The following is a 24,178-nucleotide window of genomic DNA, read 5'->3' as shown; positions in this document are numbered from 1 at the left end:
TTGTGTGGTGGTTTGCTTTCTTTCATGTTTTTAGTTAGTAGCGTCAGGGTTAAAGAACATTGAAAAATATGTCTTAATTACCTCTATCATTAAGGCTTAGAGGCTGTGGGAAATTAGGGGCATCCCTCTCCCTTGCATTGAGCTGCATACAGCATTGTCTGTATTATTTACTGTTTAGGGTAAGGTTTTATTTGAACAAGAGGTTCTATGTTTAAAAAAAAGACTTGTAAAACTCTGTGCTAGCCTTTATGTTTTGAAAGGAGAATCTAAATATTATAAGAACTAGGCTGACATTAGAATATTTCTGTACTAAAACTGGCAGTGTTTCCTCATCCCACCATATGGTAGAATAGGAAGAACAGTGCTTGTCAGGAGACCTTGGTTACAGTTTCGCTTCTGCTGGTAATTAACTCGGACCTTGGATCTAAGTTTCTTAACATGACTGGACTTTAGGTTTTTCACTTATGAAGTCAGGGAATTGACAGTTAATGATTGAAGAGCTCTTAAGTTAGATGATTGGATTGGTATTGAGGAATAAATACATAGTAGCCATTTGGTTTTTTAAAAAAGGTAGTTGATGAAGTTACTATATACATATAAGTCAGGTTTATTTCATTTTAGCATAGGTGCTGTTAGGGCTAGGATTGCAGGGGAAGGGATAGAGAAGAGGAGTAAGGCTTAGTGAGTATCTACTCTGTCTTAGTCACTGTCCTAAGCATTTTCCTATAAAGTAACTTGTATGAATAGAATTAAGATTTCCATTTAAGAGAGAAACTGAGACTCAAAGTAGTTTAATTAACTTGCCCAGAACCATTCAACAAGTAAGTGGCATTCACTCCAAAGCCCTGTTCTCCTCACTACATTGCCCAGGGAAGGAAAGAAAATTGAATGCAGAGTTGCAAAAATCCCCTCGGGGGAATTGCCTCCTCCATAGAAATGATTGAATATTTAAATGCAATTTGCTTGCGGTTGATATTATTACTAAATTGATATTCCAATTGATTTTTAGATCCCAATCGTAGAGTCAGAAATAAAGAAAGAAGCTGGTGAGTTAAAACCTGAAGAGGAAATGACTGTGGGGCCAGTTCAGAAGTTGGTAACTGAGATGGGCACCTATGCAACTCAGAGCGCCCTTAGTAGTTCCCGACCCACCAAGAAAGAGGATGAAAGGTAATTCGCAGCACCTGTACCTTACCATCTGTACTGTTTAAGTTATCACTCCTGTGATAGGACAAATGGTTTTTCTCTGATTAGTTTGCTTTTTTTGACCAAAATGGAAATCTTAGCCATTTAAGATACTTGAAAGGAGGACATTTAATTTCTTTCTCCCAGGAATTGTGTTAATGGCTTGAATCTCTGCTTCTTAAAACTATTTTCATTGAAATAACTGTTCTGTTTAAAATTAATTTAGTCACATAGAAAATGCAAAGTAGAGGTAACTTTGTGAGTTTCATTGTCTGTATTAGTACTTGGGAAACATATTTTGAAGATTTTCCACTTCTAATTGATGGAATAACAATTTGATGTTTCTGCCTTATTTTGCACTCCCAATTTATAACGAAGAAAAAAATGATGCCTAAAATTTTAACAGTTGTTTACTATATGCTAGGCACTGTGCTAAGTAGTTTGTCTATTAACAACAACTTGTTGAAATGCAGTATATGATTATCCCCGTTTTACAGAAGATACCTCAAATTCCTCTTCTGTTAGAAAAGTTTGTAACTTACCCATAGGGACACAATAAATAGTTAAGCTGGAATTTGAATGTAGCTCATTGGCTCCAGTACATACACTGGTAATCATTTTCTTTTTCCATATTCAGTGGCTCTAGCATCTTTTGAGGATAAGCTGTAAAACCATGTATATTTTCCTTTTTCCATTCTAAAAGCTAAGGAGGAAACTGAGAATCCTTTTCACTGAAGGGTGGCAATGATATTGTTAAATAGGCTTATTGGAATCATTTCTGCAAAAACTGTATGCTGCTTAAGAAATGGTGGTTGGGGGGGCGCCTGGGTGGCTCAGTCGTTTAAGTGTCCGACTTCAGCTCAGGTCACGATCTCGCGGTCCGTGAGTTCGAGCCCCGCGTCGGGCTCTGGGCTGATGGCTCAGAGCCTGGAGCCTGCTTCCGATTCTGTGTCTCCCTCTCTCTCTGCCCCTCCCCCGTTCATGCTCTGTCTCTCTCTGTCTCAAAAATAAATAAAACGTTAAAAAAAAAAAAAAATTAAAAAAAAAAAAAGAAATGGTGGTTGGGTTTCACTTTTTGTGGTTGCTTTGCAGACCTCCCCTAAGAGGATTCCTTCTGGATGGAGATTTCTTTGTTGCTGCCTCCCTTGCCACAACTCTGACCAAGATTGCCTTGCGCTATGTAGCTTTGGTTCAGGAGAAGAAAAAGCAAAATGTAAGTTTATTTATCCTGCATTTACCTAGCAAATATTGAGTGTCTACTATATGCACTGAACAGTGAAGGACCTAAAAGGAAATGCTGAAGTTGTTGTCATTAAAGGGCTTATGGGGATGCCTGGGTAGCCCATTTGGTTAAGTATCTGACTCTTGATTTCAGCTCAGGTCATGATCTCATGGTGGTGAGATCAAGCCCTGTGTCGGGCTCCATGCTGACCGCGGAGAGCCTGCTTGGGATTTTCTCTCCCCCTCTCTCTCTGCCCATCTCTCACTTGTGTGTGCGTGCATGCACACTCTCTCAAAATAAATATTTAAAACTATTAAAGAGCTTATGGTAATGGGGAAACGGACATATATATATATAATACATATATAACGTTATTGTAAAATTGACAAAGTAATACGATAATTGTACCTTGTGGAAGAGATGTAAGGGTTTATGAAGCCAGTCCGTTTGTTTGCTAGGATCAGTCAAGGCCCAGTGAAGGAAAGACCTCTCTCTCCAGTATTTTCATCTAGTCAGTCACTGTCTATTTTATCCCAGAAGTGTCTCTTAAATGGATTTTCATTTCTGGAAAACAGTACAGAAAGCCAGGGGGTACTGGTCTAGATTAGAAAGGACTAAAGAGAATAACAGCCAAGTAAGATTGATGAAGCTGATCCTGGATCAAAAAAACAATAAAAACATTTTGTGACATTAGGAAAATTTATTTGAATATAAGTGTATAGTATATATATTTTTAGATTGCTCTATTTCTCAGGTGAGATAACGATATTGTGGTTGTATAGGAAACTGCCTTGATTCTTAAGATGTGTATGCTGAAGTACTTATGGGGTGGAGTACCTTGTTTTCATATGGTTAGTCAAAAAAGGAAGTGTACACATACAGGTAGAATAAGAAAGCATATGTGGCATAATGTCAGCAACTGGTAAAATGTATCATTCTTTTAACTTTTCTGTAGTTGGAAATTTAAAAAAAAGATAGCACTGGCATGTGAAGGGGTTAGGTAAGGGAAAACAGTTAAAAAGCCATTGCTATTTCAGTTGAAGGTTAATGAAGGTATTAGAGGGTGGCAGTTAAAAAGATAGGAAGGAAAAGGGTGTATCAAATATATGGCGATAAAATCTAAAGCATTTGAAATCTTATTTGAGTGAAGCGAAAATTAGGTTTATTCCTTGGAATATGAGTTATAATAAAGTGACATTGAATTGGAGAACTGTGACAATAGTAATCCATTTCTCTACTTTTCTAGTCTTTTGTTGCTGAGGCTATGTTGCTTATGGCCACTATCCTTCATTTGGGAAAATCGTCTCTTCCTAAGAAGCCAATTACAGATGATGATGTAGATCGAATTTCCCTGTGCCTCAAGGTCTTGTCTGAATGTTCACCTTTAATGAATGACATTTTCAATAAGGAATGCAGACAGTCCCTCTCTCACATGTTATCTGCTAAACTAGAAGAAGAGAAATTATCTCAGAAGGTAAGGTGTATATGATTAAGTCATAAAAGCACTTTGTGGTTTTTTTATTTTGTTGATTTTTCTGTTCTCATATGTGAAGGCTGTCCCTATAGGCCTACAGAAAGCTGTCTTCCTTTCTGTATTAAAGAGAGATGTGTGTACTGTTTCCTCAACACAGAAAGAATCTGAAAAGAGAAATGTGACAGTACAGCCTGATGACCCCATTTCCTTTATGCAACTAACTGCTAAGAATGAAATGAACTGCAAGGAAGATCAGTTTCAGCTGAGCTTGCTGGCAGCAATGGGCAACACACAGAGGAAAGAGGCAGCAGATCCCCTCGCATCTAAACTTAACAAGGTAACAAAATGTCAAATACATTGGTAAGTTATTTAAATTAGCCACTTAAGAAAGTAGTAATTGGGCACCTGTGTGGCTCAGTCAGTTAAGCGTCTGCTTTGGCTCAGGTCGTGATCTCACAGTTTGTGAGTTCAAGCCCTACGTCGGGCTCTGTGCTGACAGCTCAGAGCCTGGAGCCTGCTTCAGATTCTGTCTCCTTCTCTCTCTGCCCCTCCCCCACTTGTGCTCTGTCTCTCTGTCTCTCAAAAATAAATGTAAAAAAAAATTTTTTTAAACAGGAGTTTGTTTGTTTATTTGTTGGGGGGGTGGGGAGGATGCAGAGGGAAGAGAGAATCTTAAGCAGGCTCTGCACTGCCAGTGCAGAGCCCAATGCAGGGCTTGATCTCAAGACCATGAGATCATGCCCTGAGCATGATCAAGAGTCGGACACTTAAACGACTGAGCCATCCAGGTAGGTACCCCTAGTCTCACTGTTTTTTTTTAAACATTTATTCACTTTTTGAGAGACAGAGACAGAGAGTGAGCAGGGCAGGGGCACAGAGAGAGAGACACAGAATCCGAAGCAGGCTCCAGGCTCCAAGCTGTCAGCACAGAGCCCGACGCGGAGCTCGAACTCACGAACTGTGAAATCATGACCTGAGACGAAGTCGGATGCCCAACTGACTTAGCCACCCAGGCGCCCCATGGTCTCGCTGTTTTTTAAAAGAAAAATAACTTGTTACGCAGCATCAGTTTTTGTCAAGTCACTGTGATCAGTAGGTTCACGAAACATGAATTAAACTCAAGATACTGGGACGCCTGGGTGGCTCAGTCAATTAAGCATCCGACTTCAGCTCAGGTCATGATCTCACGGTTTGTGTGTGAGACAGACAATGGGCTGTCTGCTGTCAGAACAGAGCCCACTTCAGCTCCTCTGTCTCCTCTTTCTGCCCATCTTCTGCTTGCGCGCATGCATGTGTACCCTCTCTCAAAAATAAACAAACTTTAAAAAAAATAAAATGCTTAAAACCTCAGATTCCAATAAAGTATTTTACTATACAGTAGTACTGTAAGTCCAATAGATGGTTTTATAACTTGTTCCAGTTGTTTGTGGAATCATAGACTAACACATAAGCTGGGAGATCCTAAAAGATTAACTAAAACTTTTAAAGGACAGGGCTCTGGCCTCTACTCTGACACCCTGCCCTCAGTTTCTTCTGTCCCCTGTTACATTATATTTTTGTAATGCTTGTTTATTTTTGAGAGAGAGTGAGCACAAGCTGGGGAGGGACAGAGAGGGAGACAGAGGATCTGAAGCAGGTTCTGCACTGATAGCACAGAACCCAATGTGGGGCTCGAACTCACAAACCGTGAGATCATGACCTGAGCCAAAGTCAGATGCTTAACCAACTGAGCCACCAGGCACCCTTTGTCCCCTGTTATTTTAAGCAGTGTGACCCCACTTTTTTATATTCTTAGTATTTTGAGTACCATATAGGATTTTATTAGGACAACTATTCTTAATACATAAATTCACAAATCAATGATCTAGTTCACTCCTTTCATCTATTAGGTGAGAGTAAACAATCTCAAATTGATTGGTCCTAGATATGGTTAGTAGCAGAATTGGAACTACTGAAACACTTTCTCTCCCTTATAATTGGGAATTGACATCAACAATATTAGAGTTTTTAATTGTTTTTAATTAATTTTTTTAAATTGTGATATAATTTCCATAAAATCAAATTTATCCTCTTAAGTATTCTTTTTTTTTTTTTTTAATATTTATTTTGAGAGAGAGAACGTATGTGCACAAACAGGGGAGAGGCAGAGAGTGAGGGAGAGAGAATCCCAAGCAGGCTCCTCCCTGTCAGTACAGAGCCCAGCGCAGGGCTCACACCCACCTTGAGATCATGACTGAGCTGCAATCAAGAGTCGGACACTTAACTGATTGAGCCACCCAGGCACCCCAAGCCTCTTACAGTTCGGTGGCACTGAGTATATTCACATTATTGTGCAACTGTCACCAGCATCCATCCATCCCCAGAACTTTTTTCATCTTGCAAAGCTGAGACTCTGTGCCCATTGAACAATAACTTCCCATACCCGCCTCCCCTCAGTCTCTGACAACCACCAGTCTGCTTTCTATCACTATGAATGATTGTTCCAGGCACCTTATATTAGCAGAATCATACAGAATTTGCCCTTTTGTGACTGGCTTATTTCACTTAACCTCTTCAAGGTTCATTCATGGTGTAGTATGTGTCAGAATTCTTTTTAAAGGCTGAGTAATATTCCATTGTGAATAATTGTTTATCCATTTATCTGTTGATAGACACTTGGGTTACTTCCACCTTTTGACTGTTGGTGAATAATGCTTTTTGAACATGGGTGCACAAATATCTCTTTGAGGCACTACTTTCATTTCTTTTGGATTATACTCAGAGGTGAAATTGCTGGATCATAAGTCCCTTACCAAGTGTATGATTGGCAAATATTTTCTCCCATTCTATAGGTTGTCTTTTCACTCTGTTAATAATGTCCTCTGATGCACAAAAGTTTTTCATTTTGACATAATCCAGTTTTATCTGTTTTTTTTCTTTTGGTGCATGTGTTTTTGGTGACAATATTATGTTTAAAATGCTATACTTGGGTGTTTTTAATGCTATACACCCAATGCTATACTTGGGTGTTGTACTTGTTTGTATAAAATTTCTCTTTGTGGAATTACAAGCATTTCTTGCTATATAATCTATTTAGTTCCTGAGCTTAGGTAGCAGGAACTACCACATGATCTGGATTTTATTTAGTTCCCAAGTTTTGGAGAGCAACTAGTAAGTTTAGATGCTGAGGGATTTAACTGAAAATGTATCCAAATCTATTCGGTTCCTAAATGGAGATCATGTTTAATGTATTTGCTCATCTTTCTCCTACCCAGCTGTAAAGTCTAGCACCTGTTATTTCTAATGTCTCCGTTTCAGTTACCCACATCTACATTATAAAATAGTTTTATTATATCTACTTCAAAATGATTTGTCTAAGTACACCTGTTAATTACCTAACAGAGTTGGTCATTTGGCTAGGGATATATTTGGTTAAATGGTCTTGGTAACTTGATTATCTCTTTATTTTTGTTTGATAGGTCACCCAGTTGACAGGTTTCTCAGATCCTGTATATGCAGAAGCTTATGTCCATGTCAACCAGTATGATATCGTCCTGGATGTACTTGTTGTGAACCAAACCAGTGATACTTTGCAGAACTGCACGTTAGAGTTAGCTACTCTGGGTAAGGACATTTACCATAAAGGAAAGATATTATTATATAGCAAGTCTTTATGACAAATTAATAAGGGAAATGTACAAGTTTTAGTGTAAGAATTCTCTTGAGTCTTTGTGACATTTTGTATCAAGGCTTATTAGTTTTACATTTAATGTTTAGTCTCCTTCAGCTCCCAATATTTTGAACCTCTGTGACACTGCCTTTCTTAGGTTTATGCTCTTGGTACATCCAGATGGGTTTGTTCAGTAATCTAACCAATATCAGTTTTTCTAGATATTAAGACCTATTAAAGTTATGGATTTACCACATGGTTCACTTAGTTAAATTTTTAATTGCCTTAGAACAGAACTAGGGATTTTCTGAGTCTGTAACTAATACCTACCAAAGTAATATATTATTGTTACAGTTAGCAGCTTGAGATGTCTTTTTCTTCTTAATAAAGACACATGAATCCTACTCTCTCTGACCACTTCTACAGCTGGCTTTGAAGTTGGAAAATACAAATTGTGTACAGGAATAGTGAGTACAGTGCCTTTTAGAAATTTTGTGTGACTGAAGCAAGAGTTAAAGGACTTTAAGATATCAAAGGAAAAGATACTTCTGCCCTCTCTTCCTCAATATAGCTTGATGCCTGTATTAAAAAAAAAAAAAGGGGGCGCCTGGGTGGCGCAGTCGGTTAAGCGTCCGACTTCAGCCAGGTCACGATCTCGCGGTCCGTGAGTTCGAGCCCCGCGTCAGGCTCTGGGCTGATGGCTCGGAGCCTGGAGCCTGTTTCCGATTCTGTGTCTCCCTCTCTCTCTGCCCCTCCCCCGTTCATGCTCTGTCTCTCTCTGTCCCAAAAATAAATAAAAAACGTTGAAAAAAAAAAAAAAAACAAAAAAACTCTTTCTAAGCATTTACAAGTCTTTCTGTGGATTATTTTATCTTTGTTTATAATGGAGTATATTATAATTTAAAACTTAAGATTTTTGAGAAGTTTGTATTCAGTCATTGAGATAAAATGGTATGCCCCAAATAGACACACACACACACACACACACACACACACAAATTAAATATAGAATTATTCTGAGAAGCCTGTTTTTAAAAATGCATATTGATGTGAATAAGATGTTAAATGGTTTATTTTTTTCCTCAAAATATTTGAATCCTAACATTTCTCTTGTTCCTTATTTTGCTAGAAGCAATTAAGTTGCATACATCTTAAGATTTTATTTTTTGGGAGATGTGTGATTTATGATTTGAGAAATATATATGTGATTTAATAATTTTTTAACCATATCTCAATGTTTTCTCAGGGGATCTGAAACTTGTGGAAAAGCCATCTCCTTTGACTCTTGCTCCTCATGATTTTGCAAATATTAAAGCTAATGTCAAAGTAGCATCAACAGAAAATGGAATAATTTTTGGTAACATAGGTAAGGAATTGTTTTATAGCCTGTGATGTTTGAATATTTTTATTAAAGAATTTCTGTAAAGAGTAGCTGTATGCCATTTCTTGAGGACAGCACCTGAATCTATTCCATTCATTCATTCATTCATTCACCCATTCATCATTTATGGGGCACCTGCTATTGTAAGCACTGTACTCTGTTCATGGATGTACGGAAATGAACCATAGAGGGTCATTGTCTTCAAGAAACTGCCAAGCAAAAGGAGGAGATAGATAAGTAAATATATAAGCACAGCACAATGTGATTGGTACTAGTTTATATACTATACGCTTTGAGATCATACAGGAAAAATGCTGACTGTACTGAAGGCTTTACAGAGGAAGAGGATATGTTATCAAAGGATAACTTTTGAACTGAGTCTAAAACGTTGTATAGGCATTGGTTCCCAGACCACCTAGGGACTAACTTACACAGAGGTGTTTAGTCAGTAGCATTTTTTAAAGTAAGTCCTGTGTCAGGGATGGGGCCACCATGGTGAGGACAACAGATCTCTCCTCACGTAGTTTGTGGTAAGGGAGAACAGACAAGTAGAATAGAGAATACAGAGAAAACAGAGAATACGTGTAATACAGAATGGTAAGTGCTACGAGGAAGCTTGTGCTGGGGAAAGTGGGAGTCTGTGCAGACATTTGGTCACTTTTCTCAAAGTGGTGGGGGGAGTGGGCAGGGAAGCTTAGGTAAGTCATTGTGGAACAACTAAATGCTCAAGTGGCGTTTTGAAAGATTACTAAGTGTTCCACAGATAGGCAAGGATTCAGCTGGAACACATGCAAGTAGTTTGACATACTTGGAGTTCAAAGTGGCCTGGAGGGTACAGAGGTTAGGAAGGTTAGTAGGAGCTATATTTTGTCATGCTAAGGATTTCAGTTTGTCCTAATGTAAAGGGGAGCCACTAGGGACTTAAAAGTGAGTTATGTGATTAAACAGCACAATAGAAGGCTGATTGGAGGAGGCAGGAAGGTTAACTAGCAGACTATTTTAGTAGCACAGGTGAGAGATGACAGACTCTGAACCAGTGCAGCAGAGGTTGGGATGAAGGGAAGGGCTGAATATTATCAGTATTAAGAAGATAGAATGCCCAGGACACGGACTGATTGAGGAGGAAGGGGCTAGAATAACCCTCAGATTTTTTTATTGCCTTTCTTGTGTTGATATTTATGGCAGTCACCAAAACAAGGAAAACAGGAGGGAAGGACAAATTTGAGAGAAAAAATAAATATTAAGCAAGTTGAGTAATAAAGTTTCTAAAGATGTCAAAGCACAGTTTGATAGGAGTCTGAACAGGAGGTCTCAACTAGAGATAAATATTTGTTTGAAAGCCATAGAAATGGAAAAATCCACCCATAGAGGGCATGAAGAGGGATTTGAAAACCGAATCTAAGAGAACAGGAATACTGAAAGCTGGGTCAGCCGAGGAGAATCCTACAAAGGTATCTGAAATGTGGTCAAGAAGAAGTTAAGGAAAACTCTTCATAAAGAATCTGAAACTTCAAAAGGTCAAGTAGCATGAAGTCTAAAAGCAGGGTCCTTTGGATTTGGCGATCAGTGAAGTGAAGTAACACTTTTGGTATGTCTTGCACAGTGGTGGTGGGTTGAAGACTAGGAGATGGAGACATAGACAGTGAGCATAGACTCTTCTGAGTTGGAAACTTGGTTTTGTTAAGAATGAGAGAGGGTAGTAGACTAAAGAGAAGTCAGAGGGGGAGGGAGATCTGTGAGTATGTTTACAGACAAAGGGAAGAAAGTCCATAGAGAATACAAAGGTAAACACATGAGTGAGGGAGGTAATGATTGGTGGAATGAAGCCCTGGACCAAAGCAGGGATCACAGATGCCCTGATACGTGGGGTAAGGAGGTGAGAATGGATTCAGAGAGAGAGAAACTTGTTTGTAGAAAGGGGGCTGGAAATTGAAGGAACTTATTCTTGGTAACCTCAGTTTTCTCTGAAAGTGTGATAGAAATATCAAGACGGTGGAGAAATGTCAAGAGAAGAGACTCCAATCAGATTTCGACTCTGCTGTGGAAAAAAGCAGTCGTAGAAGCAAATAATTGTATCATTAAGCACCATGGCTCCTCAGTATTCATTCAAAACTATTAGTTAAGCACCTACTTAGGGTAGTTGCCTCCATGAATACTACCTACTTACATATCCACCTGGGGTGCCTAACACACTGCAACTGCTGTGTATTTACCAACTGAGTTTGAATCCTGGCCCTTCCACTTAATCAACTCTGTGACCTTGAGCAACTTACATGACTTCTCTTTGTTTTTGTTTTCTCATCCATAACATGGAAAATCATATTACAACATAGGATTGATGGGAGTATTGGTTAATATTTGTAAAACATTCAGATTTACCTTTAGATTGCCTCTGGTGATTCAGGACCTTTTTGTGTGTGTGTATTGCAGTTTATGATGTCTCCGGAGCAGCAAGTGACAGAAATTGTGTAGTCCTCAGTGATATTCACATCGACATCATGGACTATATCCAGCCTGCAACTTGCACTGATGCTGAGTTCCGTCAGATGTGGGCTGAATTCGAATGGGAAAACAAAGTTAGTCCTTGGGAGATTTCCTTGAACTCCTTATCTTCCTATTTGGCTAGTGTTGAGGGATGGTCTGATAAAATTAGTCCCCCTAAAAAGTGTCAGATATGAGAAGCTGTCTCTCGATAATCTATTCTTGCAAATTAGTCTTCACCAGAAATCATGCAAGTAGGTCAGTAAGTTGCTGTTATAAATTGGTGATTAAAGACATGTATAAATAATAATTGCATGTATAAATAATAATTTACCATTGAATCCAGTGTCCAAAAGAGGTTTTACAAAGTGGCCTTAATTTTTATTGGAAATATTTTATATGCAGCATGTTGATCTTTTATGAAGTTATCTATGTATGAAAGTTCTGATGCCAGCTTACAGTTTATTGGATTTTGTAGAGATGTCATTTACTTTTTCTGTTGCCCATCCTCCCCAATAAATACTGAGGAGGTTCTATATGACATCTGAGTGTTTTCTCAACCTGAAGATAAGAAATTCACAACTTTCTCATGGTTAGGATTCTGATCTCCTTGACCTTTTTCTTCCCTCTGTGCAGGTGACAGTTAACACAAATATAGTTGACTTAAATGACTATTTACAGCATATATTAAAGTCAACCAACATGAAATGCCTCACTCCAGAGAAGGTAAGATTTAACTGAGAACTTCTTAAATCTGATAAGAGAGTAGTATGGCAGATTCCTGGCTTTGTTGTATTTCCTTTAGTGTGTTTTTGTTTTGTTGAAAACAGAGAATGAGAAAAGCAGTGTCATTCTGGACTAGCTAAGAGATAAGTTATCCCACAGAATGCGTCAGTCCGCTTATCCCTTTCTACCAGAATGCATCAACCTGCTTGTTCCCCCAGTGCAGTGACCCAGTTGAGAGTCAAGTTCGTTTTCCTTGTCAGTCTTCTCCCTTTCAGCTAAAGGCTCCTTCCAGAATAGGTTGTGATACTGGATTTAAAAATGTCCATGCCCTCTTTTCTCTTGGCTCTGATTGTGGGTCAGAATATATCTGTTCGAATACAGAATTTTCTACTAAGTTGTATATGTATGAAAAAAGACTAGAAAGAAAAATTAAACTGAGGCTCTATGGAAATTTTTTTCTTTGTAGAATTTCTGCTAATGTTATAATACTAATTTTACCAGTAAAATTCTGCCAAATAGGTTTTAATTCATATATTACTTTATTTAATAAATAGTCTAGCAGATACACAAACAAATACTATATGCCCAGTACTCTGTGAGCTGCTGGATATATAGTAATGAACAAAACAAAAATGGTCTCTTCCTTCTTGGAACTTAAGGTCTGGTGTAATCAGGAAACTGTAAGTAAACAGGGAATGTAAAAATACAAACTGGAATAAGTGTTGTGTCTTTGATTGAAGTCATTTTTCCTAAGGCATAATACAGACACGGTAACCTTCACACTTTTTAAAAAAAAAATTTTTTTTTAATGTTTATTTATTTTTTGAGAGAGAGCAAGGGAGGGGCAGAGACAGACAGAGACACAGAATCCGAAGCAGGCTCCAGGCTCTGTGCTGCCAGTAGAGAGCCTGATGTGGGGCTTGAACATATGAACTGTGAGATCATGACCTGGGCCGAAGTTGGACGCTCAACTGACTGAGCCACCCAGGCACCCCAGTAACCTTCACACTTTTTACATATATAGTTCTCTGAGTTTTGACACATTTATGTAGTCATGTAACCATCACCACATGGTAAGTTCTGTGTTGAAAAATGATAATTTACCTATGCTGATGGGTCCTGCTTATGTGTAGTTGTCTAGTGAAGTATTGAATTTATCGCAAATTTCTTTCAGGCTCTTTCTGGTTACTGTGGCTTTATGGCAGCCAACCTCTATGCTCGTTCCATATTTGGAGAAGATGCACTTGCAAATGTCAGCATTGAAAAGCCAATTCAACAGGGACCAGAGGCCCCTGTTACAGGCCACATAAGAATTCGTGCAAAGAGTCAGGTAACGATTGGGGGTTTTTTTGAGATCATCTCTAAACTGAATAAAAAGGAAGAATGCATTTCTTCATTATTTCTATATGTAGTATTCTCTATCATACTAGTGTTTTATGTATTAGATGTATGTATGTATGTAATAATAGTATTCTCTGAATAGAAATAAAACTTCTGCTTCATTAAAATGGCCCACTTTTTGGGCCTGTCATTCTGGATTATTTGCCTAAAACAGATTGGTTCCCGTAGGGTGTTTGTGAAATGGGTTCTCTATAATTTTTGAAATCCAGGCTACAAATCTATTGACTATTTGTAAACCTAGCACTAAAGGTACTTAACAAAGTAAAGTTGAGTTGAGTCTGTTTTGTATATCCTTGCTTTCATTATTATTACTTTTTAATGTTTTATTTATTTTTGAGAGAGAGTACGAGCTGGGGAGGGGCAGAGAGAGAGAGACAGAAGATCCAAAGCAGGCTCCGGGCTCTAAGCTGTCAGCACAGAGCCCGATGTGGGGCTCGAATTCATGAACTGCAAGATCATGACCTGGGCTAAAGTTGGATGCTTAATGGACTGAGCCACCCAGGCGCCCCTCATTCTTGATGTCTTATTGAATGGGGACTTGGTTAAGATAGAATAACCTGATTTTATGTAGTTTTAATAATCATAAACATTTTCATTCTTCTTTACAGGGAATGGCCTTAAGTCTTGGAGATAAAATCAACTTGTCTCAGAAGAAAACTAGTGTATAAGATTAAAAAAAAAAAAAAAAAAAAAGTCCTTGCAGTTTTACAGTTAATATTTAGGTATGGGCTTACTGGACTCCCAACATCTTTTGTACTCTTTCATGCTTTATGTTATATAGAATCTGAGTTCATGCTGAATGCATTCCAGCCAATAATTTAATAGCCTTCCCTGAAATCAAGATTGAGTTTAAAATTATAGTTTGTCTTTTGTCTTAACAGTTCTGAATGCTGTCCTTAAAGTATATAATATTTCTCACATGTACCAAGACCATTTTCACAGTATAATAAACAGATCTATTCCTAAATCTTTTGTTATTTTATAAATAAATCTATAATTACATAACTTTAGTTATGTAGCAATGGATTTCTTTTAGTTACAGTTGATTTTATACTTTTTAATATAGTTTATTTTAGAAATGTTTTATTTATTTTTGAGAGAGAGGGAGAGCACATGCGCATGAATGGGGGGAGCGGCAGAGAGAGAGGGAGGCAGAGGATCCGAAGCAGGCTCTGCACTGACAGCAGAGAGCTTGATGCAGGGCTTGAACTCATGAACTGTGAGATCATGACCTGAGCCAAAGTCGGACATTTAACTGACTGAGCCACCCAAGTGCCCCTTTTTTCAATTTTTTTTTTAAATTTTATATTTTTAAAATGGGTTTCTATTATAAATTTAAATGACCTTTTGAGTTGTGCATGTACAGACTTTATTAAGAGAATTTACAGGGGCACCTGGATGGCTCAGTTGGTTGGGATCCAGCTCTTGATTTTGACCCAGGTCATGATCTCCCAGTCAGTTGTGAAATCAGCCCTATGTTGGGCTCTGCATTGGGCATGCAGCCTGCTTGAGATTCTCCTTCTCCCTCTGCTCCTCTGCCATGTGTGTGCATACACTCTGTCTCTCTCAAAAAGAGAATTTGCAAATTCAGTGATAGGAGGAGGCGCCTGGGTGGCTCAGTCAGTGAGTGTCCAACTCTTGATTTCAGCTCAGGTCATGATCTCACAGTTCTTGGGTTCAAGCCCTGCATTGGGCTCTGTCCTGGCAGTGCGGAGCCTGTTTGGGATTCATTCTCTCTCTCTCTCTCTCTCTCTCTCTCTCTCTCTCTCTCTCTCTCCCCCTACCCCACTCGTGCTGTCTCTGCCTCTGTCAAAATAAATAAATAAACTTTAAAAAGAAAAGTTCAGTGACATGAAATGAGACAGGCCTTGATTTACTTGATTGAGTTTTACTTATTTACTGTTTCGGCAACCAGTATCTCCAAAAATGCCTTGTGTTCTAAAGGCTTTTCTCTGGCGTTTAGCTCTAGGGGGAAATATCAAATAACTTGAGAAAATAGATCCATCTTCAGTGTAAAAAAGTATTATGAACGCCAACTTAAATAAACATACTATTCTTTTTATTTTAGAGAGAGAGCACACAAGAAGGGGGAGGGGCAGACAGAGAATCTTAAGCAGGCTCCATGCTCAATGTGGAGCCTGATGTGGGGCTCGATCCCATGACCCTCTGCTCATGAGCTGAGCCAAAATCAAGAGTTGGATGCTCAACAGACTGAGTCGCCAAGGCACCCTAGTGAACATACTATTCTCTTAAAAAATTTTTTTTAATTATTTATTTTTTATTTTTTGCTTTTATTTTAATTTTACTTATTTATTTTTAAATTTACATCCAAATTAGCATATAGTGCAACAGTGATTTCAGGAGTAGATTCCTTAGTGCCGCTTACCCATTTAGCCCATCCCCCCTCCCACAACCCCTCCAGTAACCCTGTTTGTTCTCCATATTTATGAATCTCTTCTGTTTTGTCCCCTTCCCTGTTTTTATATTATTTTTGTTTCCCTTCCCTTATGTTCATCTTTTTTGTCTTTTAAAGTCTTCCTATGAGTAAAGTCATATCATATTTGTCTTTCTCTAATTTCACTTAGCATACCAGTTCCATCCACATAGTTGCAAATGGCAAGATTTCATTCTTTTTGATTGCCAAGTAATACTCCATTTGTGTGTGTGTGTGTGTGTGTGTGTGTGTGTGTGTGTGTGTGTGTGTGTGTATACCACATCTTCTTTATCCATTCATCCATAGATGGACATTTGGGCTCTTTCCATACTTTGGCTGTTGTTCATAGTGCTGCTATAAACATTGGGGGGGGTGTGTGTCCCTTCGAAATGGCATACCTGTATCCCTTGGATAAATACCTAGTAGTAAAATTGCTGGGTCATAGGGTAGTTCTATTTTTAATTTTTTGAAGAACCTCCATACTGTTTACCAGAGTGGCTGCACCAGTTTGCATTCCGACCAGCAGTGCAAAAAAGATTCTCTTTCTCCGCATCCTCACCAACATCTGTCATTGCCGGAGTTGTTAATGTTAGCCATTCTGACAAGTATGAGGTGGTATCTCATTGTGGTTTTGATTTGTATTTCCCTGATGATGAGTGATGTGGAGCATTTTTTCATGTGTCAGTTGGCCATCTGGATATCTTCTTTGGAGAAGTGTCTGTCCATGTCTTTTGCCCATTTCTTCACTGGATTATTGTTTTTTGGGTGTTGAGTTTGATAAGTTCCTTATAGATTTTGGATATTAACCCTTTATCTGATATGTAGTTTGCAAATATCTTCTCCCATTCTTTTGGTTGCCTTTTAGTTTTGCTGATTGTTTCATTTGCTGTGCAGAAGCTTTTATTTTGATGAGGTCCCAATAGTTCATTTTTGCTTTTTGTTTCCCTTGCTTCCGGAGACGTGTTGAGTAAGAAGTTGCTGTGGCCAAGACCAAAGAGGTTTTTGCCTGCTTTCTCCTCGAGGATTTTGATGGCTTCCTATCTTACATTTAGGTCTTTAATCCATTTTGAGTTTATTTTTGTGTATGGTGTAAGTGGTCCAGGTTCATTCTTCTGCAATAAACATACTATTCTTATAAATGTTTTTTTATTTATTTTTGAGACAGAGACAGAGCATAAACGGGGGAGGGTCAGAGAGAGAGGGAGACACAGAATCCAAAGCAGGCTTCAGGCTCTGAGCTGTCGGCACAGAGCCCGACACGGGGCTCGAACTCACGGACCGCGAGATCATGACCTGAGCCGAAGTCGGACGCTCAACCGACTGAGCCACCCAGGCGCCCCTAAACATACTATTCTTAATTATTCTGAAAAACAATGAAAAGTGATCATCCAAAATAGATCTTTTTATCATTCACATTTAGCTTCAAGTCTTATTTTATGTTTGTTACGAATTCTGTTGGCGGCAGCCAGCTCCTGGGGCTGCACTGTGACGAAGTCAGCTCCAGGAGTTTCAAAAAGCTGTGCTGTTCCCATGTCTCCTCCAAGCCTTACACACTCCTCCCCTTTCCTTACTTTACACCCGGGCTTGGGCACCTTCACTTCTCAGTGTGACTCCAAATGGCTCTCTGTGCTGAGTTCCCTAGAGTCTGGCTGTGCTGCCCTGTTGGCCCTTGCATTCCTTGGGGATGATTGAGGTAGTCTGATCTTTTAGCCAAGTCTGAACACTGAACTGTCATACTTTGTCTTCCAGCTAGGCTACAGGCTACATTCAGGATGTGTCCATAGATAAGGTGTGTGAAAGAGAGCGGCATCTCCTGTTTCAGCACTTGAGAGAGAACAGAATGATTTGTTTGGAGTATAAAGGAGATTGATACCTTGTATGATGTCATAAACTTTGAAGCCACTTGCTTTTTTTTTTTTTTTTTTTTTTTATTTATTTTTTTTTATTTATTTTTTTTTTTTATTTTTAAAAAAAATTTTTTTTTTCAACGTTTTTTATTTATTTTTGGGACAGAGAGAGACAGAGCATGAACGGGGGAGGGGCAGAGAGAGAGGGAGACACAGAATCGGAAACAGGCTCCAGGCTCCGAGCCATCAACCCAGAGCCTGACGCGGGGCTCGAACTCACGGACCGCAAGATCGTGACCTGGTTGAAGTCGGACGCTTAACCGACTGCGCCACCCAGGCGCCCCAGCCACTTGCTTTTTTAATCAGAAAGAACCAGAGGATTACAAGGCATTTGAGATTCCAGAGCACTGAGATCCCAAAGCAAAGTAAGTGGCTACCAGTGGGGAAGATACTAGGAAAGCAGGAAAGGGGTCAGTTTCATGCATTGAGTCAAGTGCTGGAAATTTACGATGAGAGCAGAGGAACTGATGGAACTTTGGATTAGATCATTTCCCAAACTCTGTTCCATTGAACATTAGCTTCTTTGATGTCATTAGATATTCTGGGAGAAAAAAGATTCCATAGTCAAGTAAGTTTGGGAAAAGCTTCATACCTTCCTGAACAGGAAATTCACCATGTACATTAGCATACTAGAAATTCTGAGAGAGCTCCTTCAATAAAGAAGCACCTTGGGGCGCCTGGGTGGCGCAGTCGGTTAAGCGTCCGACTTCAGCCAGGTCACGATCTCGCGGTCCGTGAGTTCGAGCCCCGCGTCAGGCTCTGGGCCGATGGCTCGGAGCCTGGAGCCTGTTTCCGATTCTGTGTCTCCCTCTCTCTCTGCCCCTCTCCCGTTCATGCTCTGTCTCTCTCTGTCCCAAAAATAAATAAAAAACGTTGGAAAAAAAAAATTAAAAAAAAAAAAAAAAAAAAGAAGCACCTTAATTTGGTTTAACCCAGTATATATTTTTTTTTAACATTTTATTTTATTTTTTGAGAGAGAGCATGAGCAGGGGAGGGGCAGAGAGAGAGGGAAACACAAAATCTGAAACAGGCTCCAGGGTCTGAGCCAAAGTTGGATGTTTAATCAAGCCACCCAGGCGCCCCCAACCCAGTATATCTTAATCTTACTTGGTCGGGGAATCCATATTCATTGAATACCTTTAGCGGATATTACAGGACAGGAAAAGTGACTTAGCATGTTAAAGGTTTTGGCTTTTTATTCACAATCAACCAGTATTGCATTTCAAGTGTCAAGGAATTATGCCTCTACGTCTAATCTCTCTTGGCAGTTTCAGAAAATTGCCTCCCTAACATGTTAAAGCTGATTTTGGGGATCAGATTGGCTCACATTGCTGTTTTCTTAAATTCATACATGAGAACAAAGAGAAAGAAGTTAATGCACTTGTCAGATATCTATACTACATTAAACTACTTCATTAGCATTTTATTAGCTTTATGCAATTAATGTGAACTGAATGGGGTAGCAGCACTGCTTGGAGAAAGCTGTTCACACTGTGCTGTGTTAGGATATAATATACATTTAAAGGTTGTGGTTGCTCATATTAGAAGATATCATATAATTAGGACCATGATGTGTGCCAAGAGAATAAACATGGCATCTGACACCAGGTGAGGGCCTAATAATATAAAAGGTATTGAATGAATAAACCTGTAAATCTTAGAAGAGAATTTAATGGCCCTTATATTTTGCTGTCATGACACTAGAGGGAGCTCTCAGTGCTCCCTTAGAGCTCTTAGGAAGGAAGTTACTTTCATTTTGGGATTAGAGTGATTGGAGTTTAAAGGTTTGGTTTTTTTGTTTTTTTTTTTTTAGGTTTATTTATTTATTTTGAGAGAGTGCAAGTGGGGGAGGGGCAAAGAAAGAGGGAGAGAGAGAATTACAAGTGTAGAGCCTGATGCAGGGCTCAAACTCAATGGACCATGAGATCATGACCTGAGCAGAAAGCAAGAGTCAGATGCTTAACCAACCGAGCCACCCAGGCACCCCTTAAATTGTTCTTATAAAAAGGAAAAACAAGGTAATTTTTCTGTTAGCAAGGAGATTGATATTAGTGCTATTCTGCTTGGTGTGAAACTTGTCTACATGAATTATAAAATAATATAGGTGACAGAACTCCTTTCAGGATATCTAAAAAGACAAGAGAACCACAAATTTTTAGAAACTCAGTAGTATCAGAGGTAAAATAACTGCTACATATTGGGTAAAGTAAGTAGTTTTACTGGTGATTTTTTTCCTTCCACACTGGTAAATGTTCTTAGCTAATAATTTATAGCCATTCCTGTAAGTCAAGATTTAGTTTAAAATTATACTTTGTTGTTTTAACAATTCTAAATACCGTCTTCAAAGTAGGGTCAGGCCTATCTGCTGCCTGCCTTAACTGCCCTCACCCACACTCCCAGCACACCATTAATGTTATCTGTCCCTGCCCCTGAGCTGCACTCTCCACTCCCAGGATCTCAGGAGCCTAAAGACACAACCAGGTATAGTGCAGAAGTTCAGTTTAGAATCAAAAATGTGGACTCCTGTATTCCAATTACTTGCTAGGTTCTTAGACAGTGATAGATAGCTGGTTTATGGAGCGCTGATATGTACCGGGCGCGACATTGAGTGCTTTTTCTGTGGCATACGTAATCCTCCCAATGACTGAGGAAATACTATTATATCCTCGTTTCCAGATGATGATTACAGTGTTAGGAGAGGATAAGTTACTACTAGTTAAGGCTTGATAGTAAGAGTTGAAACCAGATACAAAGCCAGGGTGTCAGACAGTCACACACAACTGGTGTGCAGCAAGTCACACACTGCCACCACTGCCTGCTCTGTGCCTCAGTTTCCGCATCTGTAAGGTGTTTATAATGGCTACTTAACAGAGTTGATGTGCGGATGAAGTTAAAGCCTGCATTTAATTGTGACTATTTGGCACGTCGCACATACTCTTCAGTAAATGTTCATTCCATTTCTTTCCCCATCTCCTTCCTTCCTTCACCTGCAGACAATTGGAAACCTGCTCTCGCTCACTCCATACCTCCCTCTGAATTTAGGTCCTAATTCTATACTCTACTTGAATGCTTTTGTTTTTTTAGCACCAGTTACTTCAAAAGATTTCTTCATTTCTCAAGAACTCCTTAACTGAAGTGTCATTGGCCCTCAACTTTATAACGTCTTTTGTGTCAATTTTTTCTCTTCAAATTTTTATTTAAATTATGTGTTTGTTAACAGTGTCAATTTAAAAAAAAATTTTTTTTGATGTTTATTTTTGAAGGAGAGAGAGACAGAGCATGAGGGGGGAGGGACAGAGAGAAAGGGAGACACAGAATCGGAAGCAGGCTCCAGGCTCTGAGCTGTCAGCACAGAGCCTGATGTGGGGCTCAAACCTGTAAGCCACGAGATCATGACCTGAGCTGAAGTTGGAGGCTCAACCAACTGAGCCACCCAGGCGCCCCTTCGTGTGTCAGTTTTTTAAAAGCTCTAAAGTTTATTTATGTATTTTGAGAGAGAGGGAGCATGCATGGGAGAGGCAGGGAGAGAGAGAATCCCAAGCAGTCTCTGTGTTGTCAGTGTGGAGCCCAATGTGGGGCTCAAGCTCATGAACTGTAAGGTTATGACTTGAGCTGAAATCAAGAGTCAGACATTTAACCGACTGAGCCACCCAGGCACCCATATCATGTCAATTTTTTAATTAGCTTTTGGCACTTCTGCTTATCAACTTATCACAGCTGATGTGACAGTCACGCCCATATACCTCATATAATAAATGATCTGTGATGAACATGCTGGTTTTATTTGCTTTCAGAATGACAAATGAGCAGTTCTTTAAAAATTGAGCACAAAGATCTATGCAGCCAGGTGATAGTAATAACGTGATATTTCGAGTCACTCATCAAGTCACTTCTAGCAGTCTGACCTTTTTCTCTTTATTTTCTCCACCTAGCGATGGCAGGATCTCTTTGGTTAAGAGGTTAGTTATGCAGTGACAAAAGAGTGCAAGTGGGATTTGTACCTTTCATCTGGGGTTCTGTGTATCATTGTGGGATTCTGAGAAAACAGCTCTGTATGTCTTTCTGAATAATTGTAAAACCAACAAGATTTACCAGTGGGATGCAGCATGGTGGGCTGAAACAGTCCTCGAATGAGTCTTCTTAAATCTAATCTCTGTTCTCTAAGTAACTTTCTGAAAGTAGATACATCTGTGTGGGCCTATCTCCTTATCTCTAAAATGAAATAATTCAGTTAGCTGACCTCCAGGGTTCCTAGCTGAAAAAAATTCATGTAAAAAAATGAAAAGCCTTGTGTTTTTATAGCTACCTCTTTAACAAATTGTATCATCAGCTGGGATGTCTCCTGGATGTTACCCACAGGCCACTTAAAATTAACATTGTGAAATGAGCTTATCTTGCCCCCTCAAACTTGTTCCTTTGCTGTGTTCTCTGTCTGGTCACTTGTGCTAGAAACCCAGTGGTCACCTTAACTCTTCCTTCCATATCTCGTCAGACCCCAAGTCCCATGTCCTCCCTTCCTCAGTAGTTTTGTAATCTTTTCTTCTTGCCCCTACTACCATTGCCTTAGTTTAGATCCTTGTCATCTTTAGTCTGCAGTGGCCTAACCATACATTTCACATACAATCTACAATTAAAACCTACACTTTAATCTTGACCACGTACAACAGTAGCTATACAATTCCTTGACCTACTCAGACTCTTCCCTGGTAATATCACTTTGAGAGACTTAACTGAAAAGAAGAGGTCCAAAGATTTTAATAATAGTATTTTTTTTTTTATAATTTTTTTTTTCAACGTTTTTAAATTTACTTTTGGGACAGAGAGAGACAGAGCATGAACGGGGGAGGGGCAGAGAGAGAGGGAGACACAGAATCGGAAACAGGCTCCAGGCTCCGAGCCATCAGCCCAGAGCCTGACGCGGGGCTCGAACCCACGGACCTCGAGATCGTGACCTGGCTGAAGTCGGACGCCTAACCGACTGCGCCACCCAGGCGCCCCATTAATAATAGTATTTTTAATAATGAAAGTTGAAAACAACTGGGACACCCCACGATGAGTATTAATAAGCAAATGGTATAAATTATATGCTGTGTATATCAGAATACCCACTAGACCGTAGATGCCCGATAAATTCTTTCTGAGGGACCAAATGAAGGAGGCATGTAGCTATAAAGATAAGAGGGTGTGGATTAAATCACACCATTGACATGTGTCTATGAAATAATGTTAGGTGGGAAAAAAAGATACCACTCTCTAAGAATGTTTCCTGCATTAAGATGAATCCGGATATGTCACAGATCTGCCTGTCTCTTGAGTGAATAGAAAATAAAAATCTCACATCTGTCATATCACTAATACATCTTGAGAATAAATGCTGTCTACCCCCTGAGGACACTGGGTGTGGCTAAGATATTTCGTTGGCCAGAGTCCCTGAGTCCAGCACTTGTGATTTTTAGATCTGTGATCTTGATCTCTGGGGGTTAAGTGGCTGAAAGCACAGCTTCTTCTGGGCCCACCCAGAGAGCTGGCGTCCCCTTGTAAGGGAGCGCTGCATTCTCTTAGAAGAGGGTGGGGACTGAATCACCGTACAGGACTTCACAGGCAGGATGGAGAAAACGCCTATCTGGCTCCAGAAGTCTGGGGAAATTACTGAACTCCACTAAGCTATGTAAACCATTTCTTAAAGCCCACCAACATTAAAAAGTAAATGTAATTAATCATAATCAAAATTTTCTCTTTCTATGAAGTTAAGGTCACGCTTTTTTTTTTTTTTAATGGCCCTGTGCTTTGATTAAAGGTATGACTCATGACTGTTCAGAGCATGGTTTTCAAATTTTTTTTTTTTTTTTCAACGTTTTTTATTTATTTTTGGGACAGAGAGAGACAGAGCATGAACGGGGGAGGGGCAGAGAGAGAGGGAGACACAGAATCGGAAACAGGCTCCAGGCTCCGAGCCATCAGCCCAGAGCCTGACGCGGGGCTCGAACTCACGGACCGCGAGATCGTGACCTGGCTGAAGTCGGACGCTTAACCGACTGCGCCACCCAGGCGCCCCAGAGCATGGTTTTCAAACGATCTCTGCTAGTACACTAGGGTTCTACTGGCTAGACCAGTGTGTTCCCACAGCTGAAATCAAATAATGGTGCTCTTTTTCTTAGGTCCAAGAAAAGTTGATAGAATTTTGTCAATGTTATGTTTTTTCTCCATCAGTGTTTTTACCATGTTAATACCTGCTACCAAATTTAAGAAGTAATAAAGAAGTATTATGGGAATATTTGGCTGAGTGTTCTTGTTCTAAATAGCTTGTCTTTGTGGCCA

General features: G+C 39.5%; 1 protein-coding gene across 1 annotated transcript in view; it reads left to right on the top strand.

Moving 5' to 3' along the window:
* COPB1 (COPI coat complex subunit beta 1) overlaps positions 1-14,529 on the top strand; it is a 36,632-nt gene extending 22,103 nt beyond the window's left edge. The window contains exons 13-22 of the mRNA XM_058688319.1: positions 1,010-1,170; positions 2,278-2,398; positions 3,654-3,881; positions 4,039-4,218; positions 7,340-7,484; positions 8,777-8,896; positions 11,342-11,487; positions 12,029-12,118; positions 13,293-13,448; positions 14,128-14,529. Coding sequence (XP_058544302.1) covers positions 1,010-1,170; positions 2,278-2,398; positions 3,654-3,881; positions 4,039-4,218; positions 7,340-7,484; positions 8,777-8,896; positions 11,342-11,487; positions 12,029-12,118; positions 13,293-13,448; positions 14,128-14,187 — 1,407 coding nt within the window. The 3' untranslated portion in view covers positions 14,188-14,529. The remainder of the gene's footprint in view (positions 1-1,009; positions 1,171-2,277; positions 2,399-3,653; positions 3,882-4,038; positions 4,219-7,339; positions 7,485-8,776; positions 8,897-11,341; positions 11,488-12,028; positions 12,119-13,292; positions 13,449-14,127) is intronic.
* The last annotated feature ends 9,649 nt before the right edge of the window (positions 14,530-24,178 follow it).

This window comes from Neofelis nebulosa, chromosome 10 (assembly GCF_028018385.1).
Source record: "Neofelis nebulosa isolate mNeoNeb1 chromosome 10, mNeoNeb1.pri, whole genome shotgun sequence".
In the NCBI taxonomy this organism is placed as follows: Eukaryota; Metazoa; Chordata; class Mammalia; order Carnivora; family Felidae; genus Neofelis; species Neofelis nebulosa.
This window is presented reverse-complemented; position numbering and strand designations above follow the sequence as displayed.